At 38.8% G+C, this 23,895-nt stretch overlaps 2 protein-coding genes and 1 pseudogene across 7 annotated transcripts; 1 reads left to right on the top strand and 2 right to left on the bottom strand.

The window, feature by feature from the left end:
* Nucleotides 1-434: 434 nt before the first annotated feature.
* Nucleotides 435-8,327, top strand: MC1 (metacaspase 1). Of its 2 annotated transcripts, XR_015219301.1 has the most exons (6): nt 435-895; nt 3,305-3,635; nt 3,760-3,880; nt 3,967-4,182; nt 6,986-7,098; nt 8,060-8,327. XR_015219301.1 is itself a non-coding variant. In XM_086602976.1 (5 exons), exons 1-5 carry the CDS (start codon nt 541-543, stop codon nt 7,043-7,045), a joined length of 1,083 nt encoding a protein of 360 aa, XP_086459102.1. In that variant the 5' UTR covers nt 435-540; the 3' UTR covers nt 7,046-7,375. The 2 variants fall into 2 exon arrangements, 1 of the variants encoding a protein (XP_086459102.1); XM_086602976.1 differs by lacking the exon at nt 8,060-8,327 and having other exon boundaries at nt 6,986-7,375.
* On the bottom strand, nt 7,266-10,756 carry LOC147524355 (bifunctional aspartate aminotransferase and glutamate/aspartate-prephenate aminotransferase pseudogene; annotated as a pseudogene). The gene is made up of 2 exons (XR_015202831.1): nt 10,684-10,756; nt 7,266-9,480 (listed from the first exon to the last, which is right to left on the bottom strand). The product of XR_015202831.1 is annotated as a bifunctional aspartate aminotransferase and glutamate/aspartate-prephenate aminotransferase pseudogene (transcript).
* On the bottom strand, nt 10,348-20,189 carry EIF4G (eukaryotic translation initiation factor 4G). Of its 4 annotated transcripts, XM_086602959.1 has the most exons (12): nt 20,002-20,188; nt 19,709-19,917; nt 19,508-19,638; nt 19,181-19,339; nt 18,899-18,966; nt 18,459-18,515; nt 16,789-18,171; nt 15,933-16,603; nt 13,326-15,827; nt 12,635-12,790; nt 11,186-11,380; nt 10,348-11,091 (listed from the first exon to the last, which is right to left on the bottom strand). In XM_086602959.1, the coding sequence occupies exons 2-12, from the start codon at nt 19,885-19,887 to the stop codon at nt 10,761-10,763; spliced, it is 5,832 nt and encodes a 1,943-aa protein (XP_086459085.1). In that variant the 5' UTR covers nt 19,888-19,917; nt 20,002-20,188; the 3' UTR covers nt 10,348-10,760. The 4 variants fall into 4 exon arrangements, with proteins under 4 accessions (XP_086459085.1, XP_086459084.1, XP_086459094.1 ...); XM_086602958.1 differs by having other exon boundaries at nt 13,326-16,603; nt 20,002-20,189; XM_086602968.1 differs by lacking the exon at nt 12,635-12,790 and having other exon boundaries at nt 20,002-20,186.
* Nucleotides 20,190-23,895: the final 3,706 nt, after the last annotated feature.

Below are 23,895 nucleotides of genomic sequence, written 5' to 3'. Positions count from 1 at the left end.
TTGTTTCAAATTAATCTATTCAAGTTAAATGTGATGTAAAGTAGGATTATATTTGTCAAATAACCATCTACAGGATGTCGTGTATTTGTTTTTTCTATTTTTACAAGTGCTTATAAGAAGAACTTAAAATAAAAAACAAACCACTTTATAAGACCATCTTATAACACATGGTCTTATAAGACCCTCTTATAACTTAACCCAAAAAAACAAATAGCCCCTAAGTGTTGACATTATTTCACCACAAATTTTAGTTGTGTCCGATCTATGTTCGCTCTCATATTCACGGAATTTGCCACTACAAATTTTAGTTGTGTCCGATCTATGTTCGCTCTCAGATTCACGGAATTTGCCACTACGTTTTTGAGTCCTTGGACACAGTGACAAAGACAATCTCGAAGGTGAATAACGTAATTTCGTAGAACATTCCTAATTCTCTTCGAAAGTCAAAAAACAGCAGCACGAAAATACCAAACAACCTCTCTTCCCTTGTCCATAAAAAAAAAAAACCCATCCATCTCCTCTTTCTGTCCTTGGAAAACGATGTACCACCACCAAAACATGATGTTAATTAACTGCACAAGCTGCAGAACAGCACTACAAATCCCACCAGGTGCAAAATCATTAAGATGTTCCATATGTCAAGCCATCACAAAAATTGCTGATCCTAGAGAAGTTCCACCACCACCTAATTACCAAACTACCCCTTACCAACATCCTCCTCCTTCTGGCCCAATTCCGCCTCCCCCCCACGGTCGAAAAAAGGCTGTCATATGTGGCATTTCGTACAAGTACTCACGTCATGAACTTAAGGGTTGTATTAATGATGCCAAGTGTATGCGGTATCTTCTTATTAATCGTTTTAAGTTCCCCGAAGCCTCCATTCTTATGCTCACTGGTAATAATAAATTATATATAGATACATTCTCTACTTTCTTTTTATATATTCAACAATAATTGCCCAATCATTGTTCTACACTTGGATTTAGCTCTATGTTGTCTATGTTGCTGTCATATTACTTAATCAGTCATTCAAACTTTGGTCAAATTCTTTTAGCGAATCTAACGTGTGCCATAGTTGGTGTTTAATAGTGTTCTACGTTCCCAGATCTCTACATAAGTCATTTTTTTTTTTTTTTTTATATATCCTCTTACTTTTACTCCTCATTTTCATTCTATTTGTTCCTTCTCACAAATCCATCTTCACCCAGACAACACATTGTCTCCTCAAGTGTTTTCCGTACCATAGAATTGTCATTAGCCTCAGTTCCTGAATCCTTAACCTTCGGAAGTTTGTGTTTGCAATGATTGAAACCTTAAAACGGATAACATCTGATTAAAAATCTGCTACATTGATTTCTCCATAGCATTTTTTGTCTAGCCAACAGTGGCCTAATGGCATAAGGTGGGCCTTATTCATATTGAACATCATTTATGTAAACCCGTCGTACTTTTACCTTTCTTTTTTCTCTTGATTAAACAGATTGAAAATGATTACATTATTAAACACTCCCGAAGGAAGTACAAAGTTACCAAAATAGAACACAGAAGACATGGAATTGAATATGTAATTGTGGGAAGGCTATCAACTCATTCAGCTAACCCATGCAATGAGCCCGGTGTTTTATTGTCGGTACCTAACTATGTCAAGATATGGGTGTAATCTAGACGAATGTCTTCCCTGAGGTGTGTCTCGTGGGCAACAACATGACATGTTTGAACAGGTGCTTCTTGCGTAGGTGTATGATTGTGTTGGAGATGCTACACAGACCTGGGTTCGAGATCCACTAGTTTCATAATAAATCTAACCTATTAAAGAGTAAAAAATCTGGTGATTATTTGTGCAAGCACCAGCCTGTTATTGTCTAACACGTGCCTGATTGAGAGTAGCATGGTTATAGGTGGAGATCAAGAGGAGGGGGCAATGGAAACAGAGGGAGGAAAACGAAGCTTAGGTTGGAGAGGACTCATGGCGGTGGAACACAAGAACCAGGAGGGGTTTAGGCTTTGAATATGTAACTGGTTACCTGTTATCGTTGCTTTTCTGTGTTTTGGAGGTTCTTTTGGGTGTTGTTGGTTTTCCTTTCTTAGCTTTAGGGGTGTAATAGTGATGTTGGGGTGGGGTATTGGTCTTGAAGAATTAGTGATGTAATCTTTTGATTATGTTAATATGTTTAAATTACATATAAAAAAAATAAAAATAAACATAGCATGGGTTTGTGAACAGAACAAAAGGCTCATTTCTCCTTCTGCTAATTGATTTCTAGTAGGTCATTCACTCATTCATATTAGCTCTGCTTAAGCACTTTTCTTTTCTTTTTTGGCTCTGTAACACTGTGTATAAGAAATTATAGCACGAAATTTTAAGCTTGTGGATTATACGTGGATTGTCATTTTATAAGAAAAAGAACGGGCATTATTAATGTTTTCCTTAAGTTGAGTTTGGACATCTACTTTAAAAAGGTGGTGCATATACGATAAAGGTTGTCTGGCTCTTTACTGTGAAAGAAACTTTTGTATGCCTTTTACCTAATATGGAGTAACAGGTAGGCAGGTCAGCCAAGTATGTATATGAACTAAGGTCTAGGGAGTGATACTTTTTGTGAGTAGATCTAGATGTTGTACTTTCTTTACATGTCTAGGTTTCTCCCAAATAAACTGTTTTTAGTGTTTGCAGCTTCTTAGCGAGAAGTATACTACAGACTATAGATTAAAGGGAGATATAGAGAAAAGAGTACCAATATCTTAGGGCGGTGACCATGTTTTAAAAATCATGAACTTGACACATTCTACTGAAATGACCACCTTAAACAGAAACGGCTAGTCCAATGCATGGGCCTCCTGCCATTGCTGGGTCTAGAGAGGATGAGATGTATGCAGCCGTACCCTGGCAAAGTGCACAGAGGCTGTTCTAGCGATTCAAACCCATGACCTTTATGTCACAATGGTTCCATAGAGTGTTCTTGAATCTAGCAATGTGTAAAAAAGTATTAGTAATGAATGGGATCGTGCTGTGTGATAACCACACTGCAAGTAACTTGGATTAGGAATGTGTTTGCATCCTTGTAAACTTCTCATCTTGTTCATACTTCATAGTTAATTGTGATGTTCATGCAAGAAAATTGTTGTCTAAGATAGCTGTTGTTAATTAAGCTCATCATGCTGCTAAATTTAGTTCTTTTTAGTTGGTGCAACAGACCACTGAGGTTGACTTTGTCATAGTTTCATTGGATGTTAAGATATTTTGGTTATGTCACTTTCCTTTTTTATAACCTCTGATCACTTTTGTATTTTTCTCCTAATTCAGAAGAAGAAACTGATCCTTACAGGCTTCCAACTAAACACAACTTGAGGATGGCATTGTTTTGGCTTGTCCAAGGTTGTCAACCAGGAGACTCACTAGTGTTCCATTATTCTGGTCATGGTTCAAGACAGAGAAACTATAACGGTGACGAGTTAGATGGATATGACGAAACACTGTGTCCTTTGGACTTTGAGACTCAAGGGATGATTGTTGATGACGAGATCAATACAACAATTGTAAAACCTCTTCCTCGTGGGGTCAAACTTCATGCAATAATAGATGCTTGTCATAGCGGCACTGTGTTAGATTTACCTTTCCTCTGCAGAATGGACAGGTTTCCTGCTTAACTTGTTGATGACAATATGAAGTCTGTGTCTCAATAGCAAATCTCTTTTTTAATACTATTAATATTTTGGCCATGGCTTGATTCATGCTATGCTTTTTCTTTGTCATTGTAGGAGTGGACAATATGTCTGGGAGGACCATCGTCCTCGATCAGGTGTGTGGAAAGGAACAAATGGTGGAGAAGTTATTTCAATCAGTGGTTGTGACGACAACCAAACCTCTGCTGATACCTCGGTAAAGTCCCAGGATTTATACTTTGTATTTCTTCTGTCAAAAGGGTTAAGTAAAATACCTGAAATTATTTGCTTCTATGTGAACAGGCTCTATCAAAGATCACTTCAACAGGTGCTATGACTTTCTGTTTTATCCAAGCATTTGAGCGTGGACAGGGCACTACTTACGGGAGCATACTTAATGCCATGCGGACTACTATTCGTAATACTGGTACTGGCAATGACATTGGTGGTGGTGGTCCTGTGACTTCGCTTTTGTCCATGCTTTTGACTGGAGGCAGCACGGGTGGGGGTTTGAGACAGGTACTACTTGTATTGCTACCGTTTTTATTGAAATTTGGTTAATTACTGAAACACATAGAGATTCTTGGGTGTCTCTCTGTTTGAAGCCCAACGTCCCTAGTTATTTGTACTGGGAAGAGAGGGGAGGGAGGAGGGGGGTTTACCATCTGTTTGACATCAATTTTTGTCGCATTGGATACTGGTCATTGATATGACTAGTGTTTTGTAAAATGTTTAAAACTTACTTCTGAAGGAAGGACTTCCTTAAAAAAAAATAAAGTGCATTTGGATGAAATTTCGCTTGAGGCACAGACTCTATTTCTTTGGACTCAGACACCTCAGAAATTCCATGCAGTATATCTGTGCATGACATTAAGTATCTAGTGCATATTCTGCCGTGGTACTAAATAACAAAGGTTTTATAGGTCTTAGTCCTAGTAATAGTAAGGTAATTAGGCTTTAGTCTTATTATTGGTGAGAATTAGACTCGAGTCCTACTTCTGTGAATCAACGCAGTTGACTGTCTGGTCATAATGAAAAAGCAAGCAAATTGTCCACAGTCAACTGTGTTGACTCGGAGTCATCACAGAAGTTGGGCTAAAGTGTAATTTTCAACAAAAGTAGGACAAAGACCTAACTACCTTAGTATAAGTACGACCAATAATGTTCAACGGAAATTCATTTCCTTCATGAGACTCTAATAACAAGAAGCACATGTTCAATAATGTCAACGGAAATTCATTTCCTTCATGAAATAGTTATTGCTATTTCCATCAATTTTACTCATAATTTGATTTGTATTATTATGATTAAAAAGGATACTCTTACTCTTTGCCTGACACTTCTTTTCTTAAGCTTTAATGAGCCCTCAATTGATTAGACCGCCTCCCTGTATGGTAGTCATTTATCAGATTTTGATTTGGACATTCGAGAATATAGTCAAATTTGACAAAAATCCTCTCAAAGGCTTATTGGCACTCAGCATGTATTCCTTGAGGTTAGCTTGGATCATGGAGATTTTGCTTGCCTAAACCTGTGGCTCGAAACTTTGCAGTTGGCCCATGTATAATCATGTCGTTGACATACCCTGTACTAGGAGGCTTATTTTTGTGTGAACGTAATGCAAGGAGGATGCAAACAGATGTTAGTTTGGAATCAGCAATGGCAAAAGGTGGCCTATGACAGTTGTGATGTGCAATCATGTTGTTCTCGTGCCCTGTAGTAGGAGGGCTATTTCTGTGTGAACGTAATGCAAGGAGGAATGCATCATAGGTAGCTTAGTATTGTTGTGAGCACTTGAGTAAGCCAGTAAGGAATTATGTCTGCATTATCAATTGTGTCTGGCATCTGCATGCAACTTAAGGAGTGGTACTTGTGTAGTTGAACTATATTTTCCGTGGCTGTCTTTCCGCATCTAGGGGTATCAAGATTTCTTGATAATTGGATATATATCAAGCAAGGCATTAGGAATACGACCTCAGCATAGTGGTTCTCTGTGCCTTGGATACTTGCATTAGCCAGTGGGCTATTTCGAGTTAACTTGTGTGCAGACTACAGTGCTAGCTGCTTAAGTTCCATTCAGTAGTGCACATATGCTATATGGTTTACTTTGGAAAGAGCTCTGCTGGCTCGGCTACTTGGATGACCTTCAAATTGTGCTAGGTGAAGTTGCTTGATACTATAGTAATTTCTTAGATGGAAAATTCATCTTTACGCGAGATGGGGTGACATTGGACAGCTAACCGTGTTGTTCAGATGCTTATATGAGTTCACTGAGGACTTTTTAGTTGGCTAATTAAGGTAATTAATGAAGGTGGTCCACAAGTTCCTGATGGTGAGAGGAGGGAACCCTATGAACTATTGACAGTAATGTGTACCGTATTATTGGGCCATTCTAGCATGGCTTGGCGTGAAATACCGTTGAGGGTTCTGCCCTTATCTTCAGCACTACCATACGAGGACACAAAAACCAAGCATGACTTTTTAACTGGTTTAACCCATACTTTGGACTGATGACCAAGTATGATAAAAAAGATTACCTAAAAATTGTCTTGAGACTTTATGAAATTCTTCAGATTTTGAAGACTTAGGCCTTACATTGAAATACTAAATGGCCATAGAGAGGAAGGTGCTCTTGGTCCCTAAATTCTTAATATATTATGTTAATTGACTTAATCCATATACTTAGCAATAGTGACGTGACTTGGTGATCCTTGTAAGTTCACTTCTGATATCTGATTCAAATAAAGATGCTTATACTGTATCTGGTCACATACTCAGCATCCAAAGTTGTGTTTTTTCTTCTCTATAATATACTTGGGATTCCTCTTTTAGATGAACTTAACTTTTTTTTCTTAAAGTAAATTCAACTTTGATATATATAGAAATGCACGATTAGAAAAATACTTTTGTATTTCCCTCATGGATTCTTTACTCATACTCGTCCTGAGAGAATTGCCTCAAATTTCTGGGCGAATCTTATTTTCTGGGAGATGATTTTGAATGGCGCATTCACCATCTTTTTCTGTCGACTATAACCACACTGTAGCTCTAGGTTTCTAGCGTGTTTCATTTCTTAACTCGGCAAGTCCATGCACAAGCCAATGGTGAAATTATTGGGTTCAAGGACTTGATAAAAAAGGGACGCCCAAAGTAATCTGATAGTCCACTTACCAAACTGGTTTCTGTATGTTGTTTCACCAAGTGAGTACACTGTATATGGTTCCATAACATATGGGAATGCTGATATGACTAACCCAAAGCACCACTCTTACATCTCCAAAGGTTTGATGGATTGATCTGACTTTGTTTTTAATTTGTGCAGGAGCCACAGTTAACAGCCTGTGAGCCATTTGATGTTTATGCAAAGCCATTCTCCCTATAGCCAGCTACGGCTCTGTGCAGAGCTCATTTTAGCCTTGTTTGTACAGTGGCAAGGTATTAATTGAGATGGTTCACATATTGTTTTCCTACATTTCTTTATGGGGATTTTTCCTTCTTGTGAGAAGTACTTGTTTATGTTTTGTCTTGTTTGACATGCATAATCAATGATGATAATTTGGAGTTGTTTTCCTGTTTGAACTGTAACCTGTGATGAATTCACTGAGATCACAAGAAGGTAGGTTGATGTACTTGATCTCCAAACCTTATTCAATAGGAGGATAAACTATTTATACTTTCATAAAAGAATACTAGGGGAATTGGTTTGCTAGTACTTGAGAAGTCAACTTCACCTTTGTAGCTTATGTATACAATCAAAGTATAGTTTATGTATATCCAATTATCAGTATACCACTTCATGTGCAGCAGGGTGTACCTTTATTATTATTATTTTTTTAAAAGTAAAAATAGTAATGTCCAGCTGGGTGTATTAAAGACCTGTGTTCCTGTCCGAGGATCCAAGCTTTACTCAGGTCTTCACTTGCAGTTGTGCATGCTCTATCTGACAGACACCGTTTAGGTATTTTTATTCACCAAAAGAAAAGATAGATGTATTTTGCTCAAGTTTTTCGCTCTAAATGCATGTAAGTGCACACACACCATGATACCTAGTCCAAAGAGTCCTGCAGTGTAGTTATGTAAGAGTATAAGTATACTTTTTTTTTTATCTAATATCTGATGTCAGAATATGAAAAAGAGGAGTGTACTGAGAGATTTCAAGTCTACTGATTCCAGAGAGAATTCTTCTTTTGGGCGAAGTGGTTGTAGTTATCGTGAAAACTGAAAAGAGATTCACTGATGGTGCAATCTTGAGTTCTACCAAGGCGGCAATTTGGCAAATATCTATTCCACTAGTTGGAAATCCTAAGAGTGTTTACCTTCAATATTTGTATTGGTCTCTATTTTGGGACGAGGATGTGAGAATCAACACACATTGACTTTGGTTTTCTCTTACCAGGTAACATAAATTCCCTCAAAGTAGCAACGTATTTATTATTTCAGGGGGGAGGTTACAGGACAAGGAAATGCAACACGAACACACTAGTGATCATTGGCGAACTTCAAATTTCTGGATTGTGCTTACTTTTTTCTTTTGTGTTTTTTTAAAGAAACGTTCTCCATTTGGGGGTAAAAGCATTGGAATTAACTTGTTTTTGGTGATGTTTTAGAAGTTAGAAGATCATTCTCATACAAAAGTAGATCTAAAGTTTCTAACCCTTCACCAACTTCTAGGAGTTTGTTTGTATCAATTTATGACGGGTTTTTGGAGAAGATGCTTTATACAGTTAGGACAGGGGCGGATCCAAGATTGCCGCTCAAGGGGGGCTGCTACAACTAATATATACTACAAATTTTGTTTTTGGGATGAATTATACACTCTTATAACTAGTATTTTTTTTTGACGGAAAAGTTGGGTCCCCCCCCCCTAGATCCACCCCTGCCAGATACAATTATTAAGAAATGTGTGGTTTAATATATTGCATACCCTGCCAAAACCAACAGTTTCACCTCCAGCATATCCAAGTCCTAAAGCAGCAACTCTAGCTTTTTGTGAAATACTACTAGCACCTAAAGTAGCTTGACTTTGAATCTTCCCACAAGCTTGAACAAAATGTGTTGGACCAGCAAGGTACCCAAGTCTCCAACCAGTCATTGCAAACGCATTCGAACCCATTAATAGTCAATGTTCTCTCCCACATTCCAAGCAAAGAAGCAAAAAGCTAATATGAGTAGCTAGTGCTTAAACAATATGTTCATAAATCTCATCCGATAACATTAATAGCCTAGGATGTTTCGCAACTATTTTAGCAATCTCTTCCATAAGTTTTCTAGGATAAACAGATCCAGTTGGATTCGAAGACGAACATAGAATAAGTACCCTCGACTTCTCATTAAGTTTTGATTCTAAAACTTTAGGATCCAACAAAAAATTATTATTCAAAGATGTTTCTACAATCACCGGATTTGCATCAGCCATTCTAGCCATTTCAGGACAACTAACATAAAACGGATTAGGAATTATAACCTCATCACCCGGCAAACAAACACCAAGCAATCCTTTAAGTACACTTTATTTAGCACCATTACTAACTTAAATCTGATCAGGTGTATAACTAATACCATTCTCTTCTTCAAGTTTATGACATATCGCTTTACGTAACTCAAAAGTACCAGCATTAGGAGTATACCTTGTATGCCCTTCACGTATCGCATTAATCCCCGCCTCAGCAATCACTGATGGGGTATCGAAATCGGGTTCTCCAGCTGCTAAACAGATAACAAGTACACCAGCTTGAACTAGTGCAATAGCTTGATCAGTTATCGCTACGGTTCTCAACGGTTTCACATAATTCACTCTAGGACTCAATGTAGTATCGACTGTAAATGGTGTTCATGCTAATTTTTATTTTTTTTGGGAAGTTTGGGGGGGGCGGGGCTGTAGCCCCGGTCAGCCAACCTGTAGATCCTCCCCTGAGTTAGGAGAGCATTGTCAAAAAGAACCATGGGTGCCAAAGTAGCCTAACCTCCAGACTTTAGCCGGGTTCTAGCAGCCGGGTCTACTAAACTTCGATGTGGCAACCCCGTGAATTATTGTATAAGGTTATGTAAGGGCTGATTTTTCGAGCTTCATGTAGCACTCAAGTCTGATGAACAAGATCTCCAGCCATTAAAACCTCATCCCCTGGCTTTGGTTTACATCGGAACATAGATTACTAGATGCTTTAAAACCTCATCCCACTTAAAGTTGGTGGCATCCTACATAAAAAGAGATCATCCTGACTGAAGAACTAGATAGTTAGTTATAAGTCTGTACTTTCCTCATTGTAATGAGTTCTGTTTTGAAAAGAAGCCTTTGTTAGGAAGAACTCCCTTCAAACATGCTCCTCTGGCAAATAAGCAATACTTTCCTTTTTTTAACAGCAGCTGAACTTGGATACATCAATACATACAATGTCGCACACAACATTCTGAACAAACAGCAATTAGCGTTTGATTGGAAGTTTAGAACACCATAATTGAAAAATGTTCTTCGGGTTGTAAGAAATCTTTTCTGTTTCTGTTACACCTACTTAAGTGAAAAACACATGAAAATTTTCTGTTACACCTACCAGGGCCTTTAGGTTTCCGCACGTATCTTTCTTATAAAACAAGAAAATTACAAAAAAGCAGTCAGACCTCCATGGATGTCATGTGAAAAACACATGAGTTAACATTTATGCTTACAAACTGGAGGTTAACAACGACTTTTGGTAATAATCATATCTATAATATGTGAAAACAAGAGAACTTGAGGTAAATATTCACAATATTCAAGTACGCGACTGTAAGTATGCGACGTAGATAACAAGCACGAACGTGCAAATGTAGATTGTTAAATCAATGAGGCCATTTTTAGGATGCACGTAATTCTATAAGGATGACCTATTACGGATACGCTGTTCCCTATGTCGAACAAGCCATTCTTAGTGCCACTGAAGAGAAAGATGCTCAATTGAACCTTCGCAACGCATTAGACCACCACAGTAAGAAAAAATCTACTTAACAAGATATAGCCCAATGTATAAAAGAGCACCCCAATACAGAGAGTTCCGCAGGCTGGAGTACCCTGAAAAGCCCTAGACCTGAATTTCCTATCAGATACAATGAGCAACATCTCCCTAAAAAAATGCTTCTAACTTCTTCGATTTGATAGGGTCTGGAGGTCGAAAATCCTCCAACCGCAGGTTGGAACTTGTACGAATCTCATTTAAGACAGAATCTCCTTTCTCTAATTTTATGATCTCAAGGAGATTGGCGAGAACTTCTGATGCAAGGCCAATTTGTTGAAGACGCCCTGGCTCCTCCCCACCTTCATGTATCAACCGGCCAATCTCTTTCAAGGGAACAACATTTTCTAAGATGACTCTGGCTAGTATGCGACCAAAAAACTCTGCTGCTCTGGGCGCATCATTAACAGCATCCTCCAAAGTAGCCAAAACAGATTCAAACCTGAAAGATAGACATGTCAGCAGTAATACAGGAAACTTAGGTCAAAGCAAATATATATTACTTCTGATAACTTATAACATATCAAGTGTTATACCCTTTCATCAGATGAACGTCACCAAGTAAGCTATCTCGCGGCTTGGTGAGGTCGACGAGAAGCTTAGCTAAGAGATCCCTTTCCATGTCCTTCCGCTCAAACGAGTCAGTGACCCAGATAGATATCATGGATGGATAAAAACTTGGGGAATTCAATTCTTTAATGCATAAAGCGACTTCCTCCTTATCTTTCGCACTGAAAAGCAAAAAAATATTCTTTCAGCATTGTAGTCTGAACCTCAATAAATACCTTCACACGTTCCAGTAAAAGACAGATCATAGAAGAGATCAGACAGAGATAAAAGAGAATGTTCATGTGGTCAGGCCTAAGAGAGCATGATGCTCTGAACAATGCCAAAATAAAGGCACAGCAGCTTAATAGGGCCAAAACAAAATAAAAATAAAGGCACAAATAATAATAATATTTAAGTACCAAAAACATCCAAGTAATCCAAAATTAAGCCCTGAACCAAGCAGATAATATTCCAAAACATCGAGAACAATGTGACTACTAGTGATATGAGAAAAACGTTAAGTGGAACAGGACAGTATTAGCAACCAACAAGAGTAACGGAACTAGCTTGGAACCAAAACAAAGAATTGGAGTGGACCAAACTAATAAGAACACTAAGTTCAGAGAAAGACATAGCCCCAAACTTGTAAGATTACTAAAGTGATATCTACAGCAAAGTTTATTTGTTCTTTTTCTTCTTATTTTCTAAAACCTTTATTAAGTGTTTCATACTCCTAAAAAGCAAAGATACCCTCGTGAATATAAATATACAATACTAACCATATATGCTGATATGAAAGTATGTGAAGATATCCAACTTATACTTCATATGCTTCTCTAATTAATGAATAGCTAGTCTTAACTTGATATGGAAGTATGTGGAGACATCCAGTTTATAGCTCATACGCTTCTCTAATTAATTAATAGCTAGTCTTGACACGATACTAACCTAAACAAATCGAGTTTAGTAACTTCCAAATTTACTCCGCAAAGTTTTCAAAACCACTCTAAACATAAAGAATAAACCACAAACGAGGAATATGATCCTTTCCAAAACCCATAAAATGATTCCTAATGTGGTGACACAGCTCCTACCCTCAGGGCAGTAGCCAGACACTCAAGGCAACAGTACTAAACAAGGAACATCAAGTTATCACATTAAATGTGAAAACATGTCGTATAATGCTAAACACAATATACAACGTTCTCTCTACCACAATGTTCAATGCTATTGGTCCGACAGCCGATAACATACCAGCTATAGCACGGGAATTAAACATAGCTACTTGGTCTGCTTTTTCATTTGTGGAATCAGAAGTCAAATATGCTTGATTGGATAAATAATTATATACACGTCCATCCAAAAGTAATATGTCAGGAACTGAAAGACAGACTACATTCGATCATAGAAAAACAAGAGACATAACAGTAGTTAACCTGGTACAATGGTGAACACTGCATACAATGTTTTCTCCATAATAATGTTCAAAGTGATTGGTCCTACAACCAGTACCATACCAACACTGTAATGGCACTTGAACAACTTGATATCTACTTCTTGATTCTTGTGGATTCAGAAGTCCCTCGTTAAATCTGTTTAGTAGGATAAACATATATCCATCCAAAAGCAATGTGTTGTCATTTAAAAGAAACATTCTTTAAAGTTTTCATTTATATGGAATGGAGTCTGAATTTCCAGCTCTAAACCAATCATAACATCAATATGAACTGGCTACCTACATATTTCTTGCTCCACATTTAGTACTAAATGGTCTGCACAAGTACATGATAAGTACTCCAAAGAGCAAACACAATATGTTACCTGCAAGCTTTTAGGCAGTATACAAGTGAGATATATGGGAAAAAAATCTAATGCAGACGCCAGATATATTAGGTTGTGTGTGTGTGGTGGGGGCAGGGGGTGTTTAAACATATACCATTCTCAGCATGCATGATAATAGATATAGAAAATAGAAAAAGGAGCAATTCAAAATTTTGTGAACGGTTTTTTTTTTTCAACACCAGTCACTAATGGCAAGCTCAGCAAAATCGAAGTAAATGCATCTGATGCTATATTTAAGTAGAAAAAAAAAATCACAAAAAAAAAAAGAGAGATCCATTGAAATACCTGTAGAATTCTTTGATTGCAGAGATGGACATCTCTCTCAGACGTTCTTCAGATAAAAATTTCTCGGGAGTGACTTGGGCAAGTGGGACGGTAGAAGTTCCCTGAAGACGTGCGGCAGCTGGAGCCATAGATCTATCCAAAGGACGCTCTCCACTCCATAAATCCCTGTTACCGAGATACATATTACGGTCCTGAGAGTTTAACTGATCATAAGTGGGCATTGCCATAGACCTCGGCAAGGCTTCTTCTCTTGCATATGAGGTCCACTCTGACGCAGGACCATAACCATTTGCACCAGCTGGAAATCTTCTGGGATCTCCAGGAGGAGGTATGTCAGCCAATGGAACACCAGACATCAACGGCTGTCCTCTGACAGACATCCCCCTAGCAAGACCACCTTGGGGACCAAGGGTAATGGAATTATTGTCCAAGGGCCTCTGGGACAATGGAACTGAGAGGGTCCTGCTTTCAAATGAATGCCTTTCATCCATTCGAACATCTTGAACAGCATATCCACGAACTTGAGGTAGGAATCCACGATGACCACCCATTTGAGAATTTGTAGAAGACACAACAGTTGACCCCCGAGCAAAGTCCATGGGTGGAGGGGCCCTTCTAGCAGAAGAGATGATGCTTGGACCACGAGCAAGTCTAGCGGCTTGAGTTTGACGCTCTTGAGCTGCATCACGGTGCACTTCCTCAATCTTTTTTGGTCCTTCAACTTTTCTTCTTTGCTGCCATTTGTTCTTTCTAAGATCTATTGAGTCCTTCAACATGAATCTAACCCTAGAAGACAGTTTCATGTTGTTTGACAATTGTGCCATGATTTCGAAGTACGCATCCATATGACTCTTCGCCTTGGAATGGTCTATCATCTCACCAATGGTGCTCATTAGCTTGCATAAAGATTCAATGTCTTCCTCATCAGGATTCTGATGTTGGCCTAACAACTTTTTAATGCATTCATGCATGATTTTCTCAGTCAACATCTTTTTTTTGTACAACTCCCCGATCAATCTAATATTACCAAGCATCCTCCTCCGTGCCTGGATTCTCTTTCCTTCTCTCTCCTGTTCGGAACATTTGATCTCGCCCTCCTCCTCAACTCTATTTGCTTCAGCTTGCTCTCTTTCCCCTCGCTCAAATTCCTCCTGGCACTTATTCAGAAGCAATCTCTTGAAAGTAATTTTTTCATTGTCCTCGCTGAGATCAGGCAAGTGCATAGTAAGATGGAAGCAAAAGTTTGCATACATTTCACAGAACGTGGGCTCCATAAGAGCCTTATCAAATATCTGAGAAATGACACCAGTAAGAGTAACTGCATTGTCAATATTAACTTCTATTACTTGCTCAAAGAGTCTGTCAAAATTTTGAGGAGTTAGTTTGTTGAGGATAGCTTTCAACTGTCTTTGCTTAGCTTGTTCTTTGTCAGACACTTCACCAATTTTATACTTCTTCTCAGCCTTGTGCATCATCTGTGAAGGAGGCTGAGGAGAAGGAATTAGACCCTTGTGATAGCCAGTACCTCGTAGCCACCTATCAGCATCAACATTGCTCCTCGGCATTCCTCCACCTCCATGTGGTGCGAAGGACTGTACTGGCCCAGAGAGAAGCCCGCCAACAGGATACTGCCCAACAGGCTGTCCACGTGGGTTCCTTAGAACACCATGATTGCCTCCTTGGCCAGGTCGAAAACCTCCAACAGGTCCTCCATAACCACCCTCCAGACGTGGGTCTCGCCCTTGAACAAAAGGGCCAGCTGGTTTGCTCCATTTGTCATCCTCTAGCATTACACCACGGCGTTCAGGCCGAGGCCCCCCACTTGGCCTATCGATGATTCTTCCACCACTTGGATAAGTTTCACGGTCGACAAGATGAGAAATCCCTACTTGAACACTCATTATGGCTTCGGCTATATCAGATCCAATCTCAAAACCAGAAGGAAGATCGGTACATTGCTCTGTTAACGTCAGGAGAAAATCTCTAGAATACTTTTTGCTCGTCTTGCCATCTTCATTTTCACGACCCTGATCTCCAACAACAGAAGTCAGCTTTGGAGTAGACATCTCTGCAGCATCTTCCCAATCATCAGGTTCAGCTTTACTCTGCCCATCTTGCTCGGATGCTTCGATATCCTTCTCAAAGTCACCAGAGCGAGCGTCTTTCAAATCACCAATGGAAGATATGTCTACATTGTTCGAGATAACAGCGCTTTCTTGCTTCTCGTCTGGACCCTTATATGCCATATAAAGATCAGAAGTGGGCCCAGCAGCATCTGCTGCCTTCAGAATATCTTTTATCTTTTTCTTACCTTTAGCAGCAGTACTCTTTCCTCTATTTGTTTCTGATGGTGGCTTATCCTTGAAACCTGGCATAGAGGTGGAAATCATGTCACTACTGGTAGCATCTGTATCCTTTGTTTCATGATCCAAAGTAACCTCAGGATGTGACTCTTGGTGTGACGTTGTAGAGCAAAAAGCAGAAACATCTTGACTGTAATCCCTGTCAATACATGTAGAGGTAGCAACATTTAATATTTTATCATCGTGAGAAGTTGTAGACGAAACACAACTAGAAAGGGCGGTCTCAGCATAAGTCGAAGCTGACCTTATCAAGTCATCAGCTATTCTCTCAGTTTCTGAACTACAATGATCCCCTGACCCTTCACTCTTCTGTTCAGTTCCAACAGATTCACAACCCTTGCCAACAATTGTTTCTTCCACATTAGAATCAATCTGTATTTGTTTATTGGTTTCTGAAGAATCTGATATAATTTCTGTAGGCACATCCAAACTATTACTAGCTTCCTTTGTGCCTTCAGATAACTCATTTTTCGGTTCGACTGTGTCTGTACATTCTTGCTTCATCTGCCCCTCCAACAGATCCTGTTTTCGCTCCTGTAAAACATAAAGATTTTCTGAAATGGTTCCATCAAGCTGGAGATCAGATTTATCGGATAGTTCACAGGAAACCTCCCTATCCTCATGTCTAACATCATCACTCACAGACGAAGTATCAGAACTGGCACGAACAACTGGTAATGGTTCCCCAGAAGATACTAATGGCCCTATTGATGTACCTATCAACGCGAGACCTTCTTCAGGGTTCCCAACTTTCAAAGAACTGCTACCCAAATCCTGAGGCAAACTCACACTAGATGAGGACAATTCGACCATATCTGAGGGAGGAGACTTTATACTTTGAGGGGCTTTTGTTAGATCCCTCGAAATCCTTTGAGAAGATGATTTTGAAGTCCCCACAGGATCAGAGCCCTCTTCCTGCACAAAGCCCATGTCATCAAAAGGTTAATTAAAATCTGAAAGATAAGATTCAGATCAACAGAATGAATTTTAATTGCCTGTTGACGTGTCAATGCCTTGTACTTTTATTCTATCATGGTGAAAATGTATATATAAATAAAAAGTTAGTATAAAGAAAAAAACATAATAGGATAGTAGGATACCTGATTAGGTAACTGAGAGTTCCTAGTATCTCTTTTACCCACCTTCTTCTGACGATCCTTAAAAGAATCTGACCTTCTAATAGTTTCCCTTTGTCTACCCCCGGTGTTGGTAATGATTGATACAGGTTCCTCAGAAGGTGAAGAGGAAACAGAAGCAGAAGCTGAGGAAGATGTAGACTTCTGTGCCAAAATAGTGGCAGATGCTGCAGTAGACGGCAGAGAAGCTGGTGGTTCAAGAACAGCTTTTGACTGCCGGTCAGAATTTTCGGAACCAGTGTTATTGTCCCTTTGGGAAGGAAATGTGCTTGCTTCCTTCAATTCACTTGATAACTTAGGTGATTCCCCCTTTCTGACGACAGGTGAAGTAACTGTTGCTGATGAGGACCCAACCTTCTCAGCAAGCGATGCAACAGGTGGCTTTACTGTTACCTGAACGGGAGGTAAGGGGACAGAACTTGTTACAACTTGGGAATCCTTAAGGTGTTCCATTTTCATAGGGTCTGCACCAGTGTGCACTGAAGGTCCACTTTTAGTGCCAGCTGGAGGATTCAGAGTCGAAGGGTTTTTAAATGTTACGGAAGGTGCACCTTGGCCAATTGGATAACTATACCTTACCGTTTGAGAGCCTGTAGTCATCTGTGTACTTGTCAGAGGAACTGCTGTTTGGGTGGGAGGATAGTAAGGGTTATAAGTATTACTTTGCATTGGTGGGTAGTAGTTTATCGGATGGGGATTGAAAGAAGGAACTGGTTGAGATTGAGGGGACACAGTAGGATGTGCCCTTGGACCTGATGAATCAAGCCTCACCTCTTCATGGGTCTCAGGATGAGTAATCTTAACAGGTTTTCGAAGAACACCACCATATTTCCCAGTCTGTTGTTGCTGAAATTGAGGAGACATCCCGATTCCCATGTTGGCCATTTGAGGTGGCATCTGATGACCAATTTGAGTTGCAAAATTCAGACTTTGAGCCTGAGGCATCATTCCCTGTGACTGTATTGCATGAGACTGGAGAGCAGGAACAAACACCTGCTGCTGCACCTGGGAAGTGCTTCCCACCGCTAACGACATTGGCATTTGCAGTGAAGTGGTTGTGATGCCCTGGGACTGAATGGGGCCGCCAAATGGTACGGGGACCTGTGAGTGGTACGGCATTGGCATAGAAATTCCAGCATTAGGATGAACAGAAGGTTTTTGAGTCACAGCGGTGGCAGGTGCAGATGTAACTTGGGCATGCACATCTTTCTTTGGCAGGGCTGATGCAGCATGAGGGTCCCTGGTGATTGTTTGTTTATTGCTTCCAACGTCCTTTGCTGGTTGTTGCTGCTTTGTTGCAGAAGGAATTGGAATTATCGGTACAGCTCTAACAGATTCATGGCGTACCTGTTGACAAAGAAAAAGAATTTTCAACAAAACTCAACTAATCTCATCATGATGCTAAACATTTATATGTATACATAAACAGGTGAATTTGCAGCACCACATTGGAAGTTGAAGAGACACATAGTGGACATGCTACAGACGAACAGGTGACAACAACTAGTGTTATTTTGGACTTCTTGGTGGGTCCAACACTAAGGGAGTTGGAAAATTAGTGAGAAACAATGGCCAGGGCAAACGAAATAAGTATAAGAAAAAGAAGCTGCGCAAGACATAAAATGATCACAAACCTGGTCACGTTTCTGCTCATCCAAATTAGGTGGAGCTGAGCTAGTGCGAGCAGGTATCTACAAACAAGAAAGATGTGCAGTTGATCTACCTTTAGATAAACTAACATGAGATACCACTAAAGCATACTTTATTTGCTTGATAAAACTTTTTACAACTGAACATTTATAATTTTCCATAGGAAAAAGTTTCAAAACATAATAAAATAATTATACTATCTATTATAATTACAAAACTGGTTTCCAGTAGCATTTTCCCCATCATCCTAATCCCTAGCAATTGTACTCCAAATGCTAAAAATATCCTTTTGTACAATATAAACTGTTGCAGTTTGGAAATATGTCAAACGGAAAGTAAACTACTAAATAAGCAATCAGGAAAATCCGGGGAAAAAGAATTTCCAAAGTAAGGTATTAGAAAAAATAATATTTGAGAAGCTCACCTGCATTCCATTGACGACACCAGGGCTTATAGTTCCAAATTGAAGAGGATATGGTTTTGGCACGACAGCTGAGACAATGTGACAGAAATACAGTCAGTATTTAGTAAAAGATTGACAATGCATCTAATTAGTACTAACTGTATGGTACTGAAAGCCGAGACTATTAAATGAATCACATGAAGATGAATATACGTAAAGCACCACAACATCAAATTTTCTTCTATTTATAAATAATCCTAACAAAAATTCAAAATCCCAATAATGAAGCAATAGTTCATAAACCTTTTGCAGGTGTAGAGGGTGCCACAGGATCAGAAACTCCAGCTGCTGCAGACTGAGAAGCAGGAGCTTTTGGAACAGGTCGGGTAGTGTTTCTGGGGGCAGATGGATTCGTTGGCTTTGCACCAACAACCCCAGATGATACTGATGCATCAGATACTCCTACAAAAATATCACAAAAACAACATTATAAACCCTACTATTTTCCTATATACCCATTTCAACGAGACAGTTGGGAGATTTCCCCTATAAACCCTACTGTCTTCCCAATACAACAACTAGATCAACAACCAGTTATAAATATAAAAAACAAAATATTGTATTCCTTACCAGAATAATGAGAACCATTCTGTCCAATACGAGCTGAGGCATTATTAACTTCCCCAGAATTCGAAACAGTTACCCTACCAGATTGCCCACCACCACCTTGTCCATTATTATTATTACTATTCTTCTTAACACTATACCAAGCAAAACAAAACAATTAAAAAAAACCCAAACTTTCAATAAAAATAAATATATATATATTACCTTCGATTGTTGGAATAGGAAGGTTGTGTGGGAGGAGGGGCGTTACCGCCACCGCCTTTATTCTGATTATTAGAAAAGTTGTTTCTCTGATTGTTTGATCGAGCACCTGATTTCTTGTAGTGTGATGATGAAGAAGATGATGATGACGACGACTCACTCTTTGATTGATTATAGGACATATATTCCAACCTTTATCTTTCCCTTCTTCTCTGTTAACAAAAAATCAATTATAAAATAGATCTATAAAAACCCTAAAAATCAAAACTTTATTTTTATTTTTATTATTTATTTACCTGAGTGTGAAAAGGAAAGTGTAGAGATGGAAATATGAGGATGATGATGATAATAAGACTTTAATGATGAGATTGCATGGCGGGAATCATAGGAGAGAAGAGAGTGAAGAAGGAGAAGAAGAACAATGAGGAGGAATTGGATCGTTTCTTGGTTTTGTTTTAAGAGAGATGAGAGAGAAAGTGTTTTTTTTATTTTCTTTTTTATTAAATAAATAATTATAAATTTTTAATATTTGTGTAATTGTGTGTTTAGAAGAGTGGGCGTGTAAAACTGTAAATATAAAACTGATGGGTCAAAATTGTGAAGCGAGATTAGCTACACAACTTACACCTACTGATTTGATTTGCTTTTTGGGCGTTGTACGTGTCAGGCTACTTTAGTTTGGCGTTCCCTGTTCTTACTGTTTTTTTTACTTGAATGAATGAATTTTTAAGATTCTTGTATTGGGCGCCACTACAATTAGATTGGGCAGCCTCCAGTCCAAACCCAAACAAAACCCCAGTACACCCCCACCAAATCATGAAATCGGAAAAACCTACCCTAACCAGTCATCTCTCTCACGCAAACTCTTTGAAACCCTAACGAAAAAGCCCCAAATTCGAGTTTCAATTCGAGTTTTACTAAACCTACCAAAGATCGTTTTAATTCAAGTTTCTCTTCGAGTGCCCAATTGAATTACCACAAAACAAAAATCTAATTAAAATCATTCAAGTTTGTCCAACAATTCGAGTTTCTCACCGTTTTAATTCATGTTTGGACAAACCAATCTAACCACATTGTTGTTAAATCACTACATTCGAGCTTTAGCAAAATTGCAAGTTAGGGGAGCGGTGAAAGCTTGAAATTTGCGAGTTCTTCAATTGAAATTTAGGTTGGTTCTTCTTAATTTGCGAGTTTCTCTTATTATCATGGTTTGTTGCTTTGAAATGTTATATATGGATTATTAATATGGCTCTATGACTCTGTCCAAGAAGAGGCAACAATGTGGGTAAGTTGAGTTTCCATATATCAGTGCTACTCAAGTCAATATGGCAGAATTATAGTAGATGATTGAAAATAGGGAATGGACAGTTGAACTTTACCTAGCTAGCAATAACAATGTCAATGGCTAAAACGATTCTACATAACCTGTCCATGCTTTCCCTTGACACTCCTTATTTAATAATCATGAATCTATAACATTTGAGTACGTGCTTGATTGAAATATTAAAAGTTCTAGATGATAAAAGTTAACGAAATGAGAGGAAGGTGAAATGGTACTGAGTGTTTCAGAGTCAGTTTGTGGGACAGACAGTGAGTTTTATATGTTTTGCACTTTTTGGTTGTACCGATATTGGAATGCTTTTGTTATAATGCTAGGAGCACTTTTTGGTTGTTATTTTTTTCTTTTTTTTTTTTTAGCAAGCCTTTAAAGGAGATTGTATTTCTTAATGTTAATATTTAGGCCCAGCATAGTCTTTTTAATCACTATCTCATAATGAAATACTTCTTATGAAATAGGTTCAGAGGTTGGATGTTAACAAAGACATTCCTTGATATGAGTGGTTTCTTACTTTTTACTTGTATTTATGATCTTGATGGGCCAAATCTTAGAAAGGACATGATAGGAAAGGGAATGTAAGATTGGATGAGATTTGAGCACTTTTGCTATTGCTTCTTGCTGTGGTAATTTCTTTGAGAAGGAGGAACAGGAATATGATAGTGTTGGCAGGGTTATTCGTTAAGGTTTTAGATTGTTTCATCTCTCGTATATTATTGACGAGTGATGCGTAACTACAAGTGGGGATAAATAGAATTAGAGTAAACTGAGATGGTTGTGGAGGCAACCATTGATAATGGAAGCTTGTGTTTCAATATTTGATGTGAACTGTAAGTATGATCATGTAGAAAGATTTGAAAGAGAAATAAGGAGGGTGTAAGATTGATAAACGCGTATTTTTCTCGAACGTTTATTGGTTTTCAGTTACTTATTTTCTTAAGTCCGAGGTCCACAGTCCAAAGTTCGAAGTCCAAAGACCCAAGTCCAAAGTCCAAATTCCAACGTCCGTATAGTCGTACGTTTTAGTCAAGTTACCTTACTCACGTGGGTTTGGTAGGATAGGTCGAGTAAGGGATCATCCAAACCTTAGGGCTTGGATAGGTTCACAACTGGAATTACAACTTTTAGTGAGTAGGATTTTTAGGTTTTTAATTGGTTTAATAAATTTTACGGTAATGAAATTAATGTAAATTACTACGGTGATTTTTATGTAGGTGAACAAAGGTGGAGAAACAGGGAGAGAGTTAATCATGCTCATGCAAAAATCGTTTTTCAACAGTTTACTATTACATCACTACATCTCTAATTCGTCTCGTGTTCGGAGACGACGTCGAGTATTGATCCCTAGTGCATGCCTACATCTCTAGGTCGCATTTCACTAGCATAAGGAGTTTCAATAATATCTTATCTCTGGTATATTATTTCAGCTCCTGGCTTAATTTCACATCAGCTGGACGAATTGGAGTCGTCGACACTGCAGAGTCGCTACCTGGGAGCATCGCTGATCCAACTTTGTACAGTCTCAGTTATTTTGGGACCGGATATCAAATCCATGCCTAATTCATAAGTAGTGATTCTAGAATATTAACGAGTCAATCCGGATTTTCACACGAGCAGCATAACCCTCCTCCTCCGGGGGGGGGGAGGGGGGGGGGGTGGATTAGCTCATGGTCATAGAAGGAATAATAGAACTTCTTTGTATACATTAAGTAAATAAATGCGGGACATGAATTAAACTAGAAAAGAACTTTCGTTATTAAGGGGTAAAATAACTTACGATATTTAAGTTCTTTGGAATGGAAATGATGAGAATGTAAAAATCTTGAAGCAATAAACTAACTAGGCGGAAGCTAAAGCATTAATATCTTTGAAGGGGTAATAATGAAGGCCCTCATATGTATAGGCTAGAGGCCCGCTATATCCGTGAATGTTTTAATTTAGATTTGGCTTTATGCTAATTGAATGGTTCAAACAAAGTGTTGTTTTTAAGCTGTTTTAATTTTTGTCTTTTTGCTTTTAAGTTTAGGCCTTTATAGCTTATTTCAATTCAAACCACCGGTTTGAATTGTGCGTCTTCTTCTCTTGCCGGCGGTACCAAATTGAAACCATCCTTTGCCACTGCCTATCTTTCGTCATGCCTTCCGGGCTCGCAGAGAGTGGGTCCACTTAGTGTGTCCAGTGGCCCCAATTTTGGCGCGTTTTACGACTTTTTGTCCTTACCGCGAGTTAAATTCGCCGCCGTCGCTATGGCAGCTTCACTAGCCAACGTCGGCATCTAGATTTATCCGATTTGAGCTTCGGAAGTTTGTCGCTTCTTTATATGTGGACCCGCTTACGCGACCGGTTTTGTTCTTTTTGGAAACTTCGCTCTAGTCGCCTCTATTGGGCTTCATGGGGGTTGAGTGGGAAACTTCAAATATTCCCCAGTATTCCAGATTGGCGCGAACTTCACTAGCCAACGTCGGCATCTAGATTTATCCGATTTGAGCTTTGGAAGTTTGCTGCTTCTTTATATGTGGACCCGTTCTGCACTGGTTTTGTTATTTTGGAAACTTCGGCTTTAGTCAGGCTTTGTTGGGCTTCACGGGGATCGAGTGGGAAACTTCAAATATTCTCGTATTCCCATACTTCGATGCATGTTTTATCACTATATTTATTTTAATTGCGGAATCCTGTAAAAGTACGAAAATATAATTATTACATGATTATTAAACACATAATCGACCAAAATGCTATGTCTCTCGGGGTTTAATATTACAGTTTTGGGTGCTTATCACACCACCCCCAAACAACACTTTGCTTGTCCTTAAGTAAAGAAGAGACATTAAAACGATAAGTGGTCAAAAATGTGTTG

The sequence above is a fragment of the Coptis chinensis genome, chromosome 1 (assembly GCF_015680905.1).
Source record: "Coptis chinensis isolate HL-2020 chromosome 1, ASM1568090v1, whole genome shotgun sequence".
Taxonomy (NCBI): Eukaryota; Viridiplantae; Streptophyta; class Magnoliopsida; order Ranunculales; family Ranunculaceae; genus Coptis; species Coptis chinensis.
Note: the sequence above shows the minus strand (reverse complement) of the source record. Positions and strands in the feature narration are given on the sequence as shown.